The sequence below is a fragment of the Tupaia chinensis genome, unplaced genomic scaffold (genome assembly GCF_000334495.1).
Source record: "Tupaia chinensis unplaced genomic scaffold, TupChi_1.0 Scaffold138665_1, whole genome shotgun sequence".
Lineage (NCBI taxonomy): Eukaryota > Metazoa > Chordata > Mammalia > Scandentia > Tupaiidae > Tupaia > Tupaia belangeri.
The window spans coordinates 745,055-763,357 of NW_006198557.1; the positions used below are offsets into that span (position 1 = coordinate 745,055).

Consider the following 18,303-nt stretch of genomic DNA (forward strand, 5'->3'; position numbering starts at 1 on the left):
CCCTCTGGTAGGGGCTCCCTGGCTCCCTCTGCCAGATCTGGGTGAGAATACCCAAGAGCTGCCCTAGGATTAGCGCCAAAGGAGCCATGTCAGCCACGCCTGCCCAGAGTCCGCCCAGTACTCGCAGCACCCATGGGGCGCTCTACGCCTCCTGACCTATACCACTCCCATGGCCAAAGCTGCCCAGCATCTTACCCAGCCTCGAAGGGGACCCCAGGTGGGCACGCGGGTGCACAGGTCCCTCAGGACCCGGATGACAATGACGCACGACTTCAGCCCATTGGCTCTGGCCTAGAGGAAGGAAGCACAGGCATTAGGCCGAGGCTGCCCCTGAGTACGAGGAACACAAGAAAAGCACGAGTCTCGTGGTGCTGCTTTGCCAAGGGTAACTGGGAAAGGCTCACGACCGTCGAGCAGGTATGCAGCAACAACACGGTCAGGTGTCCAAGAGGAACGTTACCCTTAACACAAAGCAGCAGCAGCCCACCTACTCAGGCGCCCGCTCCTGGGGGGCGTCAATCTGGGGACGTGCACTCCTTTAGCCACTGCTCGGCCCCAGGGGCTAAGTTTGGCACGGGTAACATCAACGTTAAAGTGACATCGTGGTCAAAGTTAGCCGAGTTAAAACTGAGGCATTCGCTACCGAAAGACAAATAGAAGAACAAAATGCAAACCTGGAACCACTTGGCGTGTCGGAGGGACGCCAAGGCAGCAAGGCATTTCTGCCTGTCCAGAACGTCCGGGGGGTCGTTGACTGATAGCGTTTCTATTCATGGGTGGAATAAGAAGACAAGGCACAGTTTGACCAAGGGGTTTCTGTCAGGTGGAAAGGGGACGTGGCAGCTTCCTAAAGGGCAGCTGAGCTCCCAGAGCTGGATTCGTCTCCACCCTACCAGGGAAGGAGAATCCAGAGTGCGTGCAACTCTGCCTGCCCTCAGAGGGAACGGTCAAAAAAGGAGGTCCCTCCAAAAAGCCCAAAGAAACAGAAAACAAAAAAAGGAAGCAGGGAGTACTTCCAAGAGGACCCACCTCATGGGGCAGGGGACGGGGAGACAGGCAGGTCCTATCTTGTAAGCGACCATTCCTCTGCTCCTCCCCGCTCCCCCAATGAACAAGCCAGGCTTAGTTTCCATAGGGAAAAAAGGTGGGGGGAGTAGAAACGAACTCCCCGTTTCCACGTCAGCCCTGAGGCATCTGTAGCCTAGGGAGCGCCTCCGCCCCCCCGGGAGACTGCCCTAGCCCCAGCCCTTGACAGAGAGAGTCCTGTTGGTCAAAGGTCCAGCGTCCCTAACCTGAGAAACTTGAAGGACTTGGCGTTGTGGTTGGAATCGGACGGGGGAAGTCAACCTATGCTGCAGCTAATCGGGACCGTTCTGTCTTTCCTGCCAGCTGCCTTTTGGGTTTGGGTAAAGCCTGGGAGAAGGCTCAGGAGGGCCCCAGGTGGACTCCGAATTGTGGAAGCGCCACCAGTGGTGTAGGCACAAAGGCTAGCTTTGCAAACTGTACTACTGCTGAAAACTTTATTCAAACTCTGCACCATCAGCTCGATGGCGTGAGCCACTCCCGGGCCTGCAGTGCTGACAGCAGCCGATGAGCAGCCCTGGGCTCCGCTGCAGCACAGGCTGTCTGCCTAACTCCGGCGAGGAGCTCGCACTTGAGCCATGTGGTTGTCTTGCAGTTTAAAAGCCCTACGCGTCCCAGGGACACACTTTTCCAAGGCCAGAGAAGGGCTCAACAACAAAAAATAAACAGGCGCAAAGCTCATGTTTGAGAACACTCACGGATTATGATAAGCCGAAATGGTGCGGTCCCCAATGAGAAGTGCTACTCACTTTTAGGGCACCCACTGTGCCAGAGTCCTCAGTACTCAAAGCCCTCAGGAGCTGTGATCTCCGAGTAAAGGAGGGCAGTTCTACACCGGGCTGCTTTACAAAGCAGTCTAAAACCGAATAGCACGTTGGACATGGAGGGACAGCAGGTCCCCAAGCCCTGCCGGCCACTCTCGGCCTTCCTACCTCCAGCTCCCGCTTTCTCCATTTCTTCTCTGACAACGGGGGATGTCAGGTGGATGGTCAGGGACAATGGAGGCTCCTTTGTGTTTTTTATCACAATTGCGGCATCATCCACAGATTGGAGTATTTCATACTTGTCTTCTGTTACAGCCTAAAAGAGAAAAGGCAACTTTCAAAACACTGTCTCAAGGTAATCAACACTGCGCTCTGCTCCACAGGATCCTGCGAGCGATGACCCCACTTCTGGGGGCGTGATGAACTGAAGTGTCTGCATCACAGCAGGCAGGGCCACCCTCTAGCCGGCAATTTCCTGGCTACCCCAGTGAGGGGCGACTTAACTCTGCAATGTAAGAAGCAATATCCACAGGGAGCTTTAAAACTGAAGAGGAAAAGGCCTGGGGTCCAGGCGAGAGCAGGGTGTGAATCTTCCTCTCCTCACTCTGTAGCTGCTAACTGGAGTGAGTGAGGTTTTAGGGCCTAGCCCACAGCGCAGTGGCTAAGTGCTGTGCACTGGGAGCAAATTTCCACATGGCTGACAGCATTCAGACCCTGAACTCGGCAGCCTGAGAAACACGCCAGGCAAGTGTGCGTGCACGTCGATAACTGACTGGGGTGAGGAGCAGAGGAGGGATGTGCACACGTTGGCTCTTTGGCAATGTTACAAATAAGGAATGAGGTGTCTGATTTGTAAAAGGGACTCAACGACATGACCTGCACCCTGAGCCAGCATCCAGCCACCAGACAGCGGGGAGCGAACCCCGCGTGGTAGATGGCCGGCCTCCCACGAAGCACACGCAAGGTGGTACTCGCTGCAAGTGCTGCACTGAAAGGCCTTCCTGACAGTCTAACTTGAGCTTTCTTCTTTCTACATGAAAAAGGAAGGACCCTGCATGTCCCACCCTCCTGCCTCAGACCCTGGAATTCCAGGTGTGCACCTCTGAGCCAGCTTTTAGGTGGGCCAAGAATCGAGCCCTGTGGTTGGCCTGCAGAGCCCCAAGAGCTAGTGCTGGGCCTGCTTCCTTCTGTATGCCAATGTAGACGACTTGATGAAGGCATTTCAAGCTTCGTTTTTGTTGTTGTTATTACAGGAAGCAAAGTAAGTATCACGTTGGAGGGGGAAGAAAATGAAATGAGAACTGTAAGCTGCGATTCTCAAGCTCAGTGCGACTGACCTCCTGGGCAGGACAGGTGTTGGCTGAGGGCTGCTGCTGAGTCATCATTCCGCAGCCCTGCCCCTGGGGGGCTACAAGGGCCCACTCCCCATCCCGGCTCCAGACAAATGTCCTCTGGAGGAAAACCACTCCCATTAACCACTCTCTCAAACGATAGTAAGACCTACTATTTTTACCTCTAGGGACTGACTTTTTTTTAACACTATTTCTTAATTTTATTTGTTATTATTATTTTTTTTAATTTAACGAAAGAGAGCAAGAGAAGGGGAAAGTGAGAAAGCCACCAGGTCTGGGACTCAAACTAACGGTCAGCCATATGGAAGTCCAGCACCTTAACCACGATGCCACCAAGTGGTCCAGGAACTGACTCTACACAATTTCTTTCTCCTTTAGAAATTCCTACACACTGATTTGCTTTACTTACTTTTTACTTACAAGAATAAACTGAAAAAATGACCTAGGAAGCCAGCGAGTAGCACAGTGTCTGTGCCACCGGACCAACGTGGGTGTGGGATGAGTCCCAGGTCTGCGTTCCAGGACCTCAGACAAGAGGCCTGTGTACCCACAACAAGCTGGGATGGGGTGGGCCAGCGAGTGCCCTGCTGGGGATGCACTCTCTGTGTCTCAGGAAACTAAAAAACTTGTGGGGAAAAATTATTACCAAGACATCTTTACAGCTTTACCCTAAATAGCTTCTCAGAAGTACCCAACATGTGGCATTAGAGACATAATTAGATTCTGATCTCTGCCCTGAACCACCGCAATTGGCTGCCGCGCCACAGAACACAGATTACGTATGAACGTGGGCTGCGGCCTTCTTCCTAAGGAGTGAGGCTTAGGGGTCATTTTCACTTTCTCCTGCTGGTTCTGTAGCTGCGTCCAAGGCGACGGCTGCCTGAAGACATGGCGCAGGGCGAAGTCGCACAGAGGTTCTGATGCCTCCAAACCCCAGCAACACCCCGAGGTCAGTTAGTTTCTCCGCGGCCCTGCACTTCAGTCTTATCACCCGTAATACTCAGAGGACAAGATAATACCAGGGAGGAGCTCGTGCAGCTTTGGGTCTGGCCTTGTAAGTGCTCTAGAAATGCCCAGAGCGGGCTGGACGGCGGCTCAGCAGTAAAACCAACACTATGAGGATGACTCACACGGGGAGCTGAGCTTGCATCCGGAGACCTCCTAAATGCTCTGGGCATGGGTGGGCCCATGACCCAGAACTGCAGGGGCTGGGAATGGACTGCGTGTCAAGAGTCTGTTGAGGAGGGATGATGTATCTCTCTCTTTCATAATAGCTTTTAAAAAGTAACAGTAACGGGGGCCAGCAGATGGCATAATGAGTTAGTCAGTGATTCCAGTCCCAGACCCAGACCTGGCATCTTAAACTCACGCCAGGTGTGTGTGCGTGTATGCCCAAGATTCTGAGAAGTGAATGTAGGAGGAGGAACTGCAGCATGGCCATCCCCATGGGGGGTGATTTCTTGTCTTTTATCTCTCTGGCAAGCATACGTGACCTAGAGCAAAAAAAAAATCTCTCTTAAAAAAAATAGTAACAGTGGTGGGGATGAACAGGTGGCCTAATGGCTACGTTGCTGGACTCCCATGTAGTTGACCGTGGTTCAAGACCTGGGCCCAGTAGCTTAAACTCACGCCGGGAGCATGTGTGTGCATGCCCAATATGCCGAGAGAAGAACGGAAAAGGGATTGCAGTGCGGCCATTCACAGAGGGGTGATTTCTCACTTTCTGTCTTTCTCTTTCTGGAGAACGCATCCACTCTATAGCAAAAACCTTTCAAAAAAAAAAAAAACTAACAGTGAAGCCAGCAGGTGGCATCGTGGTTGGGAGCATTGGACTCCTGCACAACCAACCACGGTTCAAGTCTTGGACCTGGTAGCTTTCTCTCTCTCCCCTGCCCCCAATCAATCAATAAGTAAGGAACCAGCAGATGGTATAATGGCTATGTCACTGGACTCCCATGTAGTTGACTGCGGTTCGAGTCCTGGTCTCGGTGGCTTAAACTCACGCCAGGCTTGTGTGCATGCATGTCCAAGATCCCAAGAGGAGAAAGGAGAAGGGATTGTAGCAAGGCCATCCCCCCTGGGGGGGGGTGATTTCTCACTTTCTGTCTGTCTGTGTCTTCCTGGCGAACACATGCGCCCTATAGCAAAAACCTCCCCCCCAAAAAAAAGATTAAGAAAATAAAGTTAATAAAATATTCTTTAAAAAAAAAAAAAAAAACTATCAGAGACCATTATGTAATACTTTTATTTTTTTTTAAAAAAGAGCTTTTTAATCAGAGCATGAGAGGAAAAAAGAGTGAGAAAGCAAGCTACCAGGTCCGCAACCTGAATTATGGTTAGCCAGGTGAAATCCAACGCCCTCAACCACCACACCGCCCGCTGGCTTATAAATAAGCTTTTTAAAAACACTATCTACAGGGACCAGCAGTTAGTATAATGGCTTTGTCGCTGGACTCCCATGTAGTCAACCGCAGTTCGAGTCCTAGACCTGGCGGCTTAAACTCTCGGCGCACACGTGTCGTGCGCGTGCCCAAGATCCCAAGAGGAGAAGGTGTGGCCATCCTAACTGTGGGGTGATTTCTTGCTTTCTGTCTCTGTCTCTCGGGTGAGCGCACGCGCCCTATGGCAAAAACCTCTCACATACACACACAAAAACAAAAAGTAAAGGGAGCCAGATCCTCTGTGACCAACTGCAGATTAAATCCCAGCTGTAGACACACCAGCTGTGAGTGCATACATATGCCCCAAATCCTGGCGAGATGGAGGAAAAGAATTCTACATTCAGGCTTGGATCAGGGATGAAGAGTTAGAAACTGCGCTACCTCTTCTACCTCCACGTCATACACGGAGTATGTGAACTCTGTGTGTCATGACCACAGGCTCATGCAGCCTAGGGCTGGGTGGGCACTGGCCCCTCAGTAGCCAGCACTGTCTCAGGTGCCACTCTAGTGCCCTGCCTTCTCCCTGGTGGGAAGACCTAAGCAGAGCAGGAGCGAGGGTGAGAGAGGGGGGCTTCCTGGTGCCCTGCACAAGCCGGCCTTCTCCCTCAGCCCCACACCCTCCACTAGCATGCCCTGCCCACCCCGTGGTCACACTTACAGCAAGCTGGATGGCCAGGTTGTCGGCCACCTTGTCCAGAAGGGCAGTTGTGGGCTTCTCCTTACACAGCAGCACCAGCTCCAGGTCCAAGTCCCCCTTGAGCAGAAGGCCCTTTGCCACAAGCCCAACCCGCATCACACCCCGCAGGGTTCTGGTAATGTGCTCCGTCTTCTGTTCCCTGAGGGATGGTTCAAAGGTTCAGTGGGGGGTTCAGTCTGGCCAGATCCCAGAAGCCTCCAAAGGCTGGAGAATCACAGGATAGGTGTGCTGGGGGGGGGGGCAGTGGCTAATGACAGAAAAGGGGGGAGAATGTGACCCAACCTACCCGGCCCCTTCCTTGCTCTCGTCCTCGGCAGGCACATCCATGTTGTCGGCCTCGGCCTGCTCGCTGCCCTTCTCCTGCTCGTCTATCCAGTCGGACACAGCCTTGAGCGCGCGCTCGGTGTGCGACACCATGTTCTGCACCGCCTCCAGCTCCTCTTGTGTCGGGTAAACCGAAGAATGCTTTGCCATCACGTGGCGGTCATCGTTCACGAAAATCCGCATGGGACGCTGGAAATGCAAAACGCCAGTTTGGAGCAATGTAGCCAGCCCAGGCCTCTGAAGTGCTCTATCTGTCACGTGACGGTCAGACCACTACGCGCTACTAACGCCCAAGAAGCGGCACAGCCAAGCGTGTCGCTGGTCTCTGGGCAGTGGGAGAACACGGGGCCTTACTTTACACGTTTCTACGCTCCAACAGTCCCCCCTTATCTGCGGTGGCCATGTTCCAAGACCCACAGGGGATGCCTGAAACCACAGGCAGTACAGTACCTAACCCTACACGGAGCACGCTTTCTCCGACACACATGCCTGTGACAGCCCAGCTTGTAACGGTAATGGTAAGACAGGGCCGTCTCAACGACAGGCTGCGACTCAGGCCGTGTGGATGTCACCTAGCTCGCAGTACCGTACCGTACTCACCTTCCTTCTTCCCGTGAGGATGTGGTGATGGTACAATGCCTACGTGACGAGATGAAGTGGAGTGAATGACGTAGGCATTGTGACGAGCAACTTAACACTCACAACTTAACCACTGTTCATTTCTAGAATTTTCTGTTTCATATTTTCAGGCCGCAGAAAGCGAAACCGCGGATAAGGGGGAGACCACTGCATCTGAACTGCTCTGAAGCACATTACTGCATACCTCACTGAGTCTAATACAAACGCTAAGAGCGTCAAATGCTTTGGGGAAATTCTACACGCATCTTTGTGCATGAATGAAGAAGCAGTATTAGTGATCGAAAAGGAAACTTACCATTCTGACTTCTTTTTCTGTAGTGTCTGGAAATCAAACTTTTGCTTTTCAAATTGTGACCGATTTCCTTGATGTTATCAATACTTCAGCTATCTACAAGATCAGAAAATCTTTTTAGTTTCACGCACTCAGAGGGCGTGGGTTCGATTCTGCAGTCAGACACGTAGCAGTGGGACGGCCTCCTGCTGCTCCAGAGGGGCCCAGGGCAGTGGGCCCTTCTCCTTATCTCCCAGCCGCCACTAAGCCGAGGCACTACGGAAGTCCCTTCAAGTCCCTTCGCACTAGAACAGCTGGTTTCTGGAAGCCAGGTCTCACTTCAGGCCCACGCTCTGAATGGTTTTTATTTCGGTTCTTCTGTCTTTCCGTCATACAAAGAATGCCAATTTTTACACACATGAAACACCAAAATACAAACCTCCCCCAAGAAGTGCTACGATGCTAACTGGAGAATGTTCACCAAAACCTCGGTGTTTGGAGAAGAGAAAAAGGGGAATGAGACGTGGGGACGGCAGGAGGCCCTGAGATAGGAAGGCCGTGCCCTTGGTGCCATCGCAGACGTTACCGCCTCAAGCAGCAGGGAGACAAGGCCACTACCCTCAAGGGGCCACTCCTCTGGAATCAACTTTGGCAAGGGAGAGACGACAGGACGGATCTAGCTCCGACTAAAACCACCGCGAAATCGAAAGAACACGCTGGCTGCAGCTTACTCAAGCCGAACTCAGTGCAGTCTGTCCATGCGGGATCTTCCAAATACGGAGCTGACACTACGAAAGCCATCGCGCACCACTCCCGCACCGCTCCGACCCAGCACTGGCCCCGAAGGTCTAAACTGGCGACACCGGAGCCAGCACCGCAGGCAGACACTTCGGGGTAGGCGCTACAGGAGCAGCCGAGCAGGACCTTCCTACAAGGCTTCAGGACTGCCTAGCAATTCTAAAGTTTCCTGACTCTCTCTCTGGTGAGTGTACATGCCCTGTAGTTAATTATAGTAATGATGAATAAAGGTAAAAACAAAACAGAACACTAAGGGTCCACAGGTGGGTGACACTCCTGCAGAGCTAAGCAACAGGACATGGCAGGGTCAAAAGCTTCCTGATGGAACTGTGAGCGGATGCAGAGGGGGGAAGGGTGGAGCTGGCGGCTCGCTGTTGCCTGGGCTCTCGGTCAGCTGCTGGGTCATCACCAAGTAGGACCCTCACTCAGGCCTGAGCCCGAGACACTGCCTGACCAGCCAGAAACCATGTGGCTCTGATGCACCTGCATACAGCTCTGTCCCTGCTCCGGTACAGAAATGTGCCTACCTACTTGAGAAGGAGGTCCACCTGTGTGAAGTAAGTAACAAAAAGGCCCCTGACCCTCAAAAGGGCACCCCGGAGGGGCTGGTGCTATAGCCTAGCGCTAAGTCAGCCGGATCCCCCGTGGCTGACTTCAAATCTCAGCCCTGGTGTGTTGAAGCACGTGCGCACACAGGCACACACGCGTGCGTCCACACACACACACACACACACACAGGCCCAACATTTTGACAGGATAAGGAAATAGAGAAGAATGGATGGTGGTGAGATGGCACCGGCTCGGGGGTGCTTTCTCCCTCTCTCTGGCAGAGGCTCATGCCCTCTGGAAATTTGAAAAATAAAAAAATAAAAACCAATTGTAAATAAATTTCTAAACGGCAGCGCCAGGACCTAGACCCCACCAGGCTGCCAAGGGGCTCCGTGAAGAGCGGGCGCAGGCCCGAGCGCTGCCGGTAACGGGACTGTCTTACAGGTAGTCGGGTGAGTGTGGCACCGCTGTGTTGGAAAAGAAAGCCTTTGTCTGTCTGATACATTTAAGATAACTTTATGGCGCAAATCAACGACTGGCATCTGTTCTAAACGACGCCACCGCTCGAGGAGCAGGGACTAAAACAAGATCACAAATCTCCGATGGCTGTTCAGGCCCAGGTGATGGAGAGAGATGCAGGGATTCACTGGGCATGTCTGAAAAGTCCCCTCACAGTTTTTTTCTTTTAGTCTTTAAAAAATTTTTTTTTATTTTTAAGGTTTTTTTTTTCTGTTTTGGCTATAGGGCACGTGCGCTTGCCAGCAAGACAGAGACAGAAAGCGAGAAATCACCCCCCAGGGGGGATGGCCACGCCGCAATCCCTTCTCCTCCATTCTCCTCTCGGGATCTTGGGCACGCACGCACACGTGCCCGGCATGAGTTTAAGCCACCTGGTCTGAGACTCAAACCGCAGTTGACTACATGGGAGTCCAGCGACATAGCCATTACGCCAAATGCTGGTCCCTATTTTTAGGTTTTCTATAGGGCACATGTGCTCACCAGAGAGGAGAAAGTGAGAGCAAGCCGCCAAGTCTGAGGACAACTGGAGGTGGCCATTTGGGAGGTAAAGTGCCTTAACCACCATGCCACCTGGTGACCCCCAGGAGTTTCCTTGTCAATGCCTAGTAAACCTAAGCACTTTTACCTAAGGGCAGACTAAGCTGGTAATCCAAAACGCCAGCAAAGATGAGGAAATCAGTGACAGCCTGCTCTGAGACCAGCATGGGCAACGCCCCTGAGCTCAATGGCAGTCAGTCAGCCCCCGGTGCTATCCCAATTCTTCAGCCACACAAGTCGTGGGCACAGGAAGCTGGTATCTCCGCCATCTGATCGATCCTACTTATTCAACAGGTAGTCTGCAGGGATCTCTTCCCCGCCAGGCACTGGGCTGGAAGCTGGGATCGCTGTGTGGGCAGCTGTGGCAGGCAAGCCCTGTTCCCTCTGACATAGCCATTTAGTGCACCCCCAAAAAGAAAATCCTTCCTGGGACAAGGAGATGGTATAATGGTTACATCGCTGGACTCCCACATATTCAACTGCAGTTCAAGTCCTGGACGCGGTGGCTTCAAACTCACGCCAGATGCATGTGCATGCGTGCCCAACATCTCAAGAGAAAGGAGAAGGGATTGTGGCGTGACCATTCCCCCCCACCCCCGGGGTGATTTCTCACTTTGTCTCTCCAGCAAAAATCTCTAAAACAAAACAATCCTTCCTTCTCTATGGTGCCATGAGCCAATGTCCCATTATACACTTACCATTTCCTCACCTCAAACTCCACCTCCACCACGAATATCAACTTAGAGACTTTAAACCACAGTTCCAAGTGCCAAGACCTCTTCATTCGGCCGTGGGGCCAGCACTGAATCCCACACGCCCAACTCTGTGGTTGGAGTCACAGACCAAGCAGCTTGAAAATCAGAGAGGCATGTGCCCCAAATCGCAGAAGACTAGAGGAAAAGAGACTATGGTGTGGCCATTCCCCTGGGAAGTGATCTCTCCATTTTCCTCTTTCTCTGTCTGTGCATGCACCCCCATAGTAAAAAAAAAAAAAGCTGGACTTCCATGTAGTCGACCACAGTTCGAGTCCCAGACCCGGTAGCTTAAACTCACACACACCCAAGATCCCGAAAAAAGAATGGAGAAGGGATTGCAGCATGGCCACCCCCCTCTGGGGGTTGATTTCTCGCTTTCTGTCTCTCTTCTTCTCCCTGTCTTACTGGCAAGCATACATGCCCTGTAGCAAAAACCTCCCTCCCTCCTAAAAAAAAAAAATTGCTTAAGGCAGGAAAGGAGCAGTAAACACGACACTCTGGAGCCAGCAGATGGCACAGTGGTTAGTTACATCACTGGACTTCCACATGGCTGATCATGGTCTGAGTCCTGAACCTGATCAGTGGCTTGAAACTCACACCAGCGCACGTGCATGCATGCCCAAGATCCCAGGAGGAGAATGGCCATCCTGTGGGAAGTGATTTCTCACTGTCCTTCTCACATCTCTGTCTCTCTCTCTATCCAGAGAGTACACGTGCCCTAAGGCAAAAACACCTTTTTAAAAAAACAAAAAAGACCCAAGAGGCTCTGTGAGGCTGACCCAGATGACAAGGTTCCAGGTTTGTGTCTGGTGACCCCCATAAGTACACCAGGCCCACGTGCCCAGGATCTGGGACTGGTTGAAGCTGGTGGTGCATCACCAAGCTGCTGGGCATGCTCCCCCCATTCACTTGTAGAATAAATAAATTGGGGGAGGGGGAGAGAATGGGAGAATGGCTAGTCACGCTGGCATGTACGGTATCCCTAGTTACTCCGGAGGCCGACGCAGGAGGGATGCAATTGGAGGCAAGAGGCCTGGGACCTCAGTGAGAGGCTGTCTCTTAGAATTGCAGTAGTACTGCTTCCACCTCTGTGAGGTTCTAAGTCAGGCAAAATGAATGAATGACGGAAAACCACCCAGAATAGATTGTCTCCAGAGGCTGTGGTAAGGATCACCTGAGAAGGGGCCCTAAAAGACTTGGGGGGGAGGGGGCTAGAGCAACAGTCTAGTTGTCTTTCTTTTTCCTCCTTTTGTTCTTAGTCTGCTAAATAGTGCATGAGGGAAAGTGAGAAATCAACCCCAAGAGTGGAGAGCCGTGCTGCAATCCCTTCTCTGTTCTCCTTTCCAGATTTCAGGCAGGCTCGCAGGCACGTGCCCATCGTGTTTCTCAAGCCTCCGGGTCCAAGACTTGAACAGCGTACTTGACCATGCGGGGTCCTGATGCCTTGACCACCACGCCACCTGAATGCCCCCGTCTATCTCTTGACAGTGGTTGGGTATCCACAGTGGTCAACACTCACCGAACAGCATGTGCGAAATCTCTGCATTACTTCAGAGATCTGGAAAGATGGAAAGAACCGGAAACACTGATCTCAAGTCTGTAACCTGTAGAGCGAAGACTGCCACTTTCTGCAGGTTAGTTTGAAATCCAACACAAAAAATACACTGATTTGTGCCAGAAGGGGGTGTGGTGGTAAAGACACTGGACTCCCACATGGCCAACCAAGGTTCGACTCCAAGACCTGGCAGCTTGCTTTCTCACTGTCTATCTCTGGTGAGCACACGTGCCCTACGGAAAATTAAAACTAACAATAGTAATGAAAAAATTAATTCTTGGGGCCAGCGGGTGGTATGGTGGTTGGGGCCCTGGACTCCCACATGGCTGACAGCAGTTCGAGTCCCAGACCTGGCGGCTTCCTTTCTCACTCACTCCCCTAAATCAAATTGAAGAAGAAGAAATAAATAAATAATTCTTAAAGTGCTGATCCTCACAGGGTCAACCGCGGTTCAAGTCTCCAACTTGCGGCTTGAAAATCACATTGGGTGTGCATGGGGGGTGTCCCAAAATTGAAAGAGGTGACTGGAGGAGAAGGGACTGAGGCATGGCCATTCCTCCGGGGAGTGATTTTTCTCTCCTCCCCACCTCCAGCAAGTGCATATGCCCTATAACAAAAACCTAAAAACTAAAAACAAAAACCTAATCTGTGGGCCCGCTGAAGGGGTCATGGTTGGGGTAGCTGGATCCCACACGGCCAACTGTGTGGTTCAAACCCCAGACCTGCTGGCTTGAAAAACATGACAGGAGCATAGGCCAGTGTGTCCAGAACCCCAAGAAGAGATCCGCCCTCCATCACTGAGCACACACACCCCATGAGAAACCAGAAGGGGGAAAAATCTGGGACCAGAAGATGGCGTAGTAGTTACGTCACTGAACTCCCATGCAGCTGACTCTTAACCCCAGTCTGAATCTTGGATTCAGTGGCTTCAAACTCATGTCAGGCGTGTGTGCGTGCCCAAAATCCTGAACCCCACAAAGCACTAAGAAGATTAATTTTAAACTGTAACAAATGTTTAGAAATTGGAGTTCTCACTTCTGTACAAGGCAAGAAACCCAGCTTTGTGGGCCGGCTAGGGGTGTGGTGGTTAAGGCGACTGCACGGTTTCCATCTCGGACCCAGTGGCTTCAAAAACATGCTGGTGCACATCCAAACTTCGGCGAGGAGAGTGGAGAAGGGACTGTGGTGTAGCCAACCCTCCACCCTCACAGCTGGGTGCCCCTCCCCCAGGAACCTACACGCTTTATAGTAGCAAAACACAAGACTGGCCTGTCTGTGAGCCCAGACCGGCTATCCAAGCCAGCCTCAGGGAGGCCAGCGCCCTGGTCACACACCTGGCTCGTGGATCCAGGAGTCCTCGGTATGAGCAGAAACCTACCAGAGGGGATTTTTCCGGGCAACACTACCGGCGAAGCCCTCAGCGCCCACCTACCCACCACACTGCACTGCCCCTGCCAACGCCGGCCGTGCGACTCGATCCTGGGCACTTGTGGAGCCTGGCCCCTGAAAAGGAGCCCCGGCAGAAAGTAGGAGCAAGCACGCTCTCACCATGAGCTCGGTGTGGCTGGGGGTGTTCTGAGGCACGGGAGTCCCTGAATCCTGCCCACCTAGAACACGCAGAGTGTGGCGTAAACCCCACTGCAACGCTCCGCTGTGGTGCCACGGCCACCTCTCCCACCTCGCCACCCTCACTAATTACGGCGTGAGGCTCGTGGCCTCGCTGTTGGAAGAGAAACGCGCCCCAGGTAACCCACGTGGGTTAACCAAGGTCTGTGGACTCCATCAACAAGGTTCAGCCACTGCGCTTACAGGTCAGGCTGGGCCCATGCTGCCCTCGCGACGCCTCACACTCTCACCGAGTCACGGAACCACGAGCACGTCAGAGCAGTTCTGGCACACAGCCGGCCAGAAAACGCAAGCTAGGGCCTTACTGCTGCCGTCCTGAGGAATCAATAAGCGAACACAGGGCCACCTGGGGGCGCACAGTTACGGGGACAGCAGCCTGCGCTGACTGAGGTTCACGTCCCAGACCCTAGAGCCTGAAAACCACACTGGGTGTGGCATGTGTAAGTGCAGTCTAAAATCCCAGGAGGAAAAATGGGGAAGCCATTCCCCTGGGGCATTTTCTCACTGTCTCTCGGATGAGCGCACACGCCCTCCAGCAAATCACAGAAGCAAATCGAATTCCACACAAGTCAGGCCACCATGCCAGCTTCTGTCTGCTGCGTCTGCCTCATCAAGAGGGAGAGGTCAAAATTAAGAATAATCTTAATAAATTACTTCCAATTAAAAGATTGTGTTTTGGGGACCAGCAGTTAGCGTAATGGCTATGTCGCTGGACTCCCATGTAGTCAACCATGGTTTAAGTCCCAGACCTGGTGGCTTAAACTCACGCTGGGCGCGTGTGCGTGCGTGCCCAAGATCCCAAGAGGAGAATGGAGAATGGAGGAGAAGGGATTGCAATGTGGCCATCCACCCTGGGGGGTGATTTCTCGCTTTCTGTCTCTATGTCTCTCTCTTTCTGGCGAGTGCTCGCCCCCTCTAGCAAAAACCTCTCAAAAAAAAAAAAAAGACTGTTTTTCTCTCCGCTAGTTTTCTCCCCCTATTTTTGGTGTGAAAACATCCGTTCTTCTTAGGAGGAAACAGAGACAGCATAGGATAACTAATTAAAGAGCGAGGCCAGGGCCAGCTCTGTGGCCTGGTGGTAAAGCACTGCTCCAGAGAAGCCAAATCCCAAATGCCGACAGCAGTTCAAATCCCCGGCAAGGACTACCTGAAACACTGGGTGTGCACACCAGAGCCCAGTACGAAAGGTGTGGGGAGGGGGAGGGGTCCTGGCACGCACCCTGGAGACTGCTCAAAGCTCTCACGCATGTGCAATGCTCTCTCAGGAATAAAGGGGGGGGCAGCTGTTGGTGCAGAAGTGACACAGCTGTACCCACATGGGAAACGTGCCAGGTTTGCTTCCAAGAACCTCCCACCCTGAGCACAGTAGATGGGCAAACCTGTGACTTGGGCCAAGTGGGACTGGATCTCTGAATGGGGTTTTAGGAATGGCACTCCCCCACTCCTGGAAGAAATAAAATTTTTTTAAAAAGGGAGAAGGCAGCCTTGCAGGGGTTAAAGGAGCTGCACCCACATGGCTGACCAAACCCCAGGTCCAGTGGCCTGAAAAACACTTGAGAAACGTGCTTGCCCTGAATCCTGACAATACAGAGGAAGGACTGCAGAGTGACCATGCCCCAATGGATCCCTTGTCCTTCTCCATCTGTCTCCGGTGAGCACACATGTCCTCTGACAAAACAATTTAAAAAGGGCCAGCAGATGGCATAGTATGTCGCTGGACTGCCACATCACTGACCATGGTTTGAGTCCCAGACCCAGTAGCTTAGAAATCATGCTGGGCACATGTACATGTGTGCCCAAAAATCCCGAGAAGAAAATGGAAGAAATGGACCATTCCCCTGGGGTGTGATTTGTGATTTCTCTCTGTCTCTCTTTTCTCTCTGATGAACACACACACACATACACACCTACAGCAAAAAAAAAAAAAAACACTTTCTCTTTAAAAACAGAGGAGGGTACAACAAGCAGTGTGGTGGTCAGCCACAGTTCAAGTGGCTGACCACAGTTCAAGTCTCAGACCTGGCAGCTTGCTCTCTCACTTTCACTCATCATCTCTCTCTCTCTCGTCAAATTAAATGATAATAACAGCAAATAAAACTGAATAGTTGGGACCAGCAGCTAGCGTAATGGCTATGTCGCTGGACTCCCATGTAGTGGACCGTGGTTCATGTCCTGGACCCGGTGGTTTAAACTCACGTCGGGCGTGTGTGCGTGCGTGCCCAAGATCCCAAGAGGAGAAGGGATTGCAGCATGGCCATCCCCTCTGGAGGGTGATTTCTCACTTTCTGTCTCTCTCTTTCTGGTGAGTGCACGCGCCCTATAGCAAAAACCTCTACACACACACACACACACAAAAAAAAACTTTCTGGAGACACTGCAGCTGTGGGAGCTCTGGCAATCATGTTCCTTCTCAAAGCTGGGTTAAGAATGAGAATGAAAACACTATCTGCTTCAGTGATAGCTAGTATGAGCTAAAGATGACAATGCTGAGACGTCCAGTGCAATCATTTTTCTTCCCTTTTTTAAAATTTAAATTTGCCGGAGGATGAATGCACTCACTGGGAGAACAGAGAGAGAGAAAGTGAGAAAACAGACCCTCATGGGCAATGATCATAACACCCTAATCCCGTCTCCACTTCTTGCCCCTTTTATGATTTTGGGGTGCATCCCCTCCATCCGCCATATTCCTTAAGCCTCAGGGTACTAAACCAGGGGATCGGCCACATGGAATCCAGCCTTACAGCCATGCCACCAAGTAGATCTCCAGCCCAATCTAAACAGCATGGACGTGGACATGGGGAGGGGGTACTTTTCACTGTCCCTACCGGTCTCTCTCAGGCAAATGACACTGACAAATTACAAGAAAACAAACAAGAAATCCACCTCCACCAATCTCCCCTCATACATCTTTTAGGGGCTAGGGAGCAGCTCGGTGGTTAAGATACTGGATTCCCACATGGCCAACGGCAGATGAAGTCCTAGACTCAGTGGCTCAAAAACCACACCAGGCGCCTGCGCGTGCATGCATGCCCCAGGTCCCGAGAGAACACGGAGAGTATGGCCATCCCCGGTGGTGATTTCTTGTTCTGTGTCTCTTAGGCAAGCACACATAGCCCATGGCAAAAATCCTTAAAAAAAAAAACCAAAAACACTTTATAATATGAGGACCCCATGGGGGGGGGTGCTTTCTTCCTTTTCCTCCCTCGCTCCCTCTGCCAGGCACATATGCTCTCAGACCAAAAAAAAAAAAAAAAAAAGAAGAAGAAAAAAAAAGACCAGCATATGGCGTAGTGGTTAAAGACACTGGATTCCCACACGGCCAGTGACGGTTTGAGTCCCAGACCTGGTGGCTTGCTTTCTCACTTTCCCTTTCTTTCTCTCTCTCTCTGGTCAATTTTAAAAACAACAAATGGGTACCAGCAGTTAGCGTAATGGCTCTGTTGCTGGACTCCCACATAATCGACCACGGTTCACATCCCAGACCCGGTGGCTTAAAACTCACGCCAGGCATGTGTGCGTGCCCAAGATCCCAAGAGGAGAATGGAGAAGGAATTGCGGCGTGGCCATCCCCCCTGGGGGGGGATTTTTTGTTTTCTGTCTGTCTCTGTCTGTCTGGCGAGCGCACGCGCCCTATAGCAAAAACCTATCCAAGATAATAATAATAATAACAGATGGAATTAAATAATTACAATTGGTTTAAAAAAAAAAAAAAGACAACGCTGATAGTATAGCAGTAACCTGAGATGCTCTGAGGCTGCTGCAAAGTGGAAGGTTCTAGGTCTGTCTGGAGACCCTACTGAGTATGCACAGGCTACCACAACCCAGCGGTGCTCAAACTGGGTGTGGACTGTAGCTTCAATACTCTGCTGGGAGTGCTGCTTTGCTGTCTCTTTCCTTGGAGAAATAAATAGCAAATATGTGACAACATGGGAAAATGCCTTATAAACTAAAATGCTACAAATACAATGTATTAGAAGGGTTAGTTTAATTGCTATGGGAACAACCACTAGAAACACTTTCAAACCTGCCTGGGAGAGGACACAGGATCAGGCCACCACTGCTCCAACTGGGAAGTACCAAAGCCTCTTTCCAGCATGCTCCTTCTGCAGCAGCAGATGAGGGCAGCGCTTAGGAAAACTTCCCACCCCTGGTGGGGGGCAGAGGCAACCCTCCTGATGTGTTGCCATGGTGAAGTCTTGGGATTATTTTTTTAAATTTAGCATGCAATTTGATGTGTTGACTTCTTCCAGAAGTGTTTTATTCCTACTTAAGGGGTAAGAGAAAAAAAAGTACCTCCCAAAAGATGTTAAGTAGTAATGTGCAGGCATAAATTATTTGAGTACAGTGGTAAAGGGTACCTTAAAAAAAAAAAAAAACTGTCAGGGAGATCAGC

The 18,303-nt window shown here is 51.6% G+C and overlaps 1 protein-coding gene across 6 annotated transcripts in view; it reads right to left on the reverse strand.

Annotated features, from left to right (window-relative positions):
- The window catches only part of ILF3 (interleukin enhancer binding factor 3), a 19,093-nt gene extending 11,363 nt beyond the window's left edge, over nucleotides 1-7,730 (reverse strand). For 5 of the 6 annotated variants that reach the window (XM_014592867.2, XM_014592866.2, XM_014592865.2 and 2 more), the window contains exons 1-7: nucleotides 7,596-7,709; nucleotides 7,262-7,300; nucleotides 6,624-6,850; nucleotides 6,299-6,476; nucleotides 2,016-2,163; nucleotides 675-766; nucleotides 196-291 (exon numbers count right to left, since the gene is read on the reverse strand). In XM_014592867.2, coding sequence (XP_014448353.1) covers nucleotides 196-291; nucleotides 675-766; nucleotides 2,016-2,163; nucleotides 6,299-6,476; nucleotides 6,624-6,850; nucleotides 7,262-7,300; nucleotides 7,596-7,598 — 783 coding nt within the window. In that variant the 5' untranslated portion in view covers nucleotides 7,599-7,709. Of the gene's footprint in view, nucleotides 1-195; nucleotides 292-674; nucleotides 767-2,015; nucleotides 2,164-6,298; nucleotides 6,477-6,623; nucleotides 6,851-7,261; nucleotides 7,301-7,595 lie in introns of all 6 variants that reach the window. The other variant, XM_006161525.3, reaches the window with a different exon arrangement.
- Nucleotides 7,731-18,303: the final 10,573 nt, after the last annotated feature.